This window comes from Mandrillus leucophaeus, unplaced genomic scaffold, assembly GCF_000951045.1.
Source record: "Mandrillus leucophaeus isolate KB7577 unplaced genomic scaffold, Mleu.le_1.0 Scaffold1, whole genome shotgun sequence".
Taxonomy (NCBI): Eukaryota; Metazoa; Chordata; class Mammalia; order Primates; family Cercopithecidae; genus Mandrillus; species Mandrillus leucophaeus.
In genome coordinates, this window is record NW_012098097.1 from 8,118,313 (window position 1) to 8,119,951 (window position 1,639).

Below are 1,639 nucleotides of genomic sequence, written 5' to 3' on the forward strand. Positions count from 1 at the left end.
GTCACACTCAGTGATGGGGAGCCCTACCCCAGAAGTGTATCTCATGAGGGACGCAGTGAAAATGGTGCTCAAGGGAGACAGGAAGAGACAGCAACATAAAGGATGTGGCTCCATGTCCACGGCGCCACAACAGAAGGTGCGTGGGAGCTGATGGGAAGTTGCTCAGGGAAAATGGGGGGTCCTTGCCTCTTGTGTACCTCCTCAAGGCTGACCCCTTACATGGCCCAGGAACGGCAGGTGCTACAAGAATGATATCCACATGGGCATGGAAATGGGGCAGATTCAGGGACCACTGGGCTCAGAGGGGAGGGAAGGGCTCATCAGCACCCACCCAGGGAGCCTGTCCCTTTATGTTCCCAAATAAAGGGTCCTAGAAGACCAGAAAGCCAAGGTCTTTTATTAAAGAGTTCCAACTGGTTTTCCCACTATTTCCACGCAAGCCAGGGGCCAGCGGCAGCCTCTCGGAAGGTACCGGGTGGCTGGGCCTGGGGCCCGGCAGCACAGCGCTTAACGGTATCTGCCTGCTCCACTCCACAGGGCCAGAGGCACCAGCACGATGCCGCCCTGACTCGGCTCTGTGGTGGCCCCTGCCCGCCCTTCAGCGCCAGCTGCTGCCCGCGGCATCCCCGCTCATTCCCGCTGCGCGGCTCCTCGCTTGCTGTCTAAGATCTCCCTCCAGTTGTCACTCCAGGAGAGCAACCGTCTCTTTGTCGGGGGCAGGACCAGGTGCCGATTGTGACAGCAGGTGAACAAGATGTGCTCCCAGCGCGGGGTCTCCTCGTCGCCTGGGACAAGAAAGGCAGCGCTGACATCTGTAATGGGCATGATTACTTCCTCCCCCTAATCAGGGCAGGCTAGAGGCCTGGAGGCTGCCAAGGATAACGGATCCAACCTCGAATTGTGTCCTTGTCATCAATGAGCAGGTCCCCCAAGACCACCGTCTTGTCCCTTGTCAGGATAATTCGTTCTACGAACTGGGGCCCCAGGTGCTGCTCCACCCAGCGGTACTGTGTAGAAGACACAGGTCTGTGAGTAGGGCCTGATGGGAGCCGGAATTCAGGGACAGGGAGTGGGGTCTAAGCCTTTGAGAGCCCCCCACCCCCGACCTTCTGGGTTTCTGGTGGTTTCTTTTTAAAATCAGGATTTAGGCAGCTCCACGTGCGGAGTAGGGGCGGGGCAGCCACACCTTCTCACCCACACAGTGGTTGTACTTCAGCAGGGGGCTGGTGCAGATGAAGACCTCCGTGCTGCGGAGAAGGTCGCGGTTACCACCGGGAGCCGGGAGCCCGCCCAGGACTCCGCCCGCCCCCACTCTCCTTACTCCGGTAGGTCGTTCATCTCCCGCACAGCGTCCAAGGCCCCCGGGATGGGCTCCAGGTCCAGGAAAAAGCCCGGGGCTTCGTACACACTGGCCACTTTATCCTGAAAGACAAGAGTTCTGGGTCCCGGCTTCTGCCTCCGGCAGATGCAGTTCCCACGAGGACTCGCAGGGAGGCTCCTGGGGGCTCTGGGCCCGGGCTCCGAGCTGCGGAGGGGTCTTTGGTCAGGGGCACGCGCCCAAAGGCTCCTCCCCAGGGTGCGCTGCCCGCGGGTGCCAGGGTAAGGGCTCTGCGCCCTTCACACAGAAGGGGGTGACCCC

At 60.8% G+C, this 1,639-nt stretch overlaps 1 protein-coding gene across 1 annotated transcript in view; it reads right to left on the reverse strand.

The window, feature by feature from the left end:
- Window positions 1–376: 376 nt before the first annotated feature.
- The window catches only part of NT5C (5', 3'-nucleotidase, cytosolic), a 3,614-nt gene continuing 2,351 nt past the window's right edge, over window positions 377–1,639 (reverse strand). The window contains exons 2-5 of the mRNA XM_011964857.1: window positions 1,322–1,615; window positions 1,187–1,247; window positions 893–1,007; window positions 377–785 (exon numbers count right to left, since the gene is read on the reverse strand). Coding sequence (XP_011820247.1) covers window positions 631–785; window positions 893–1,007; window positions 1,187–1,247; window positions 1,322–1,615 — 625 coding nt within the window. The 3' untranslated portion in view covers window positions 377–630. The remainder of the gene's footprint in view (window positions 786–892; window positions 1,008–1,186; window positions 1,248–1,321; window positions 1,616–1,639) is intronic.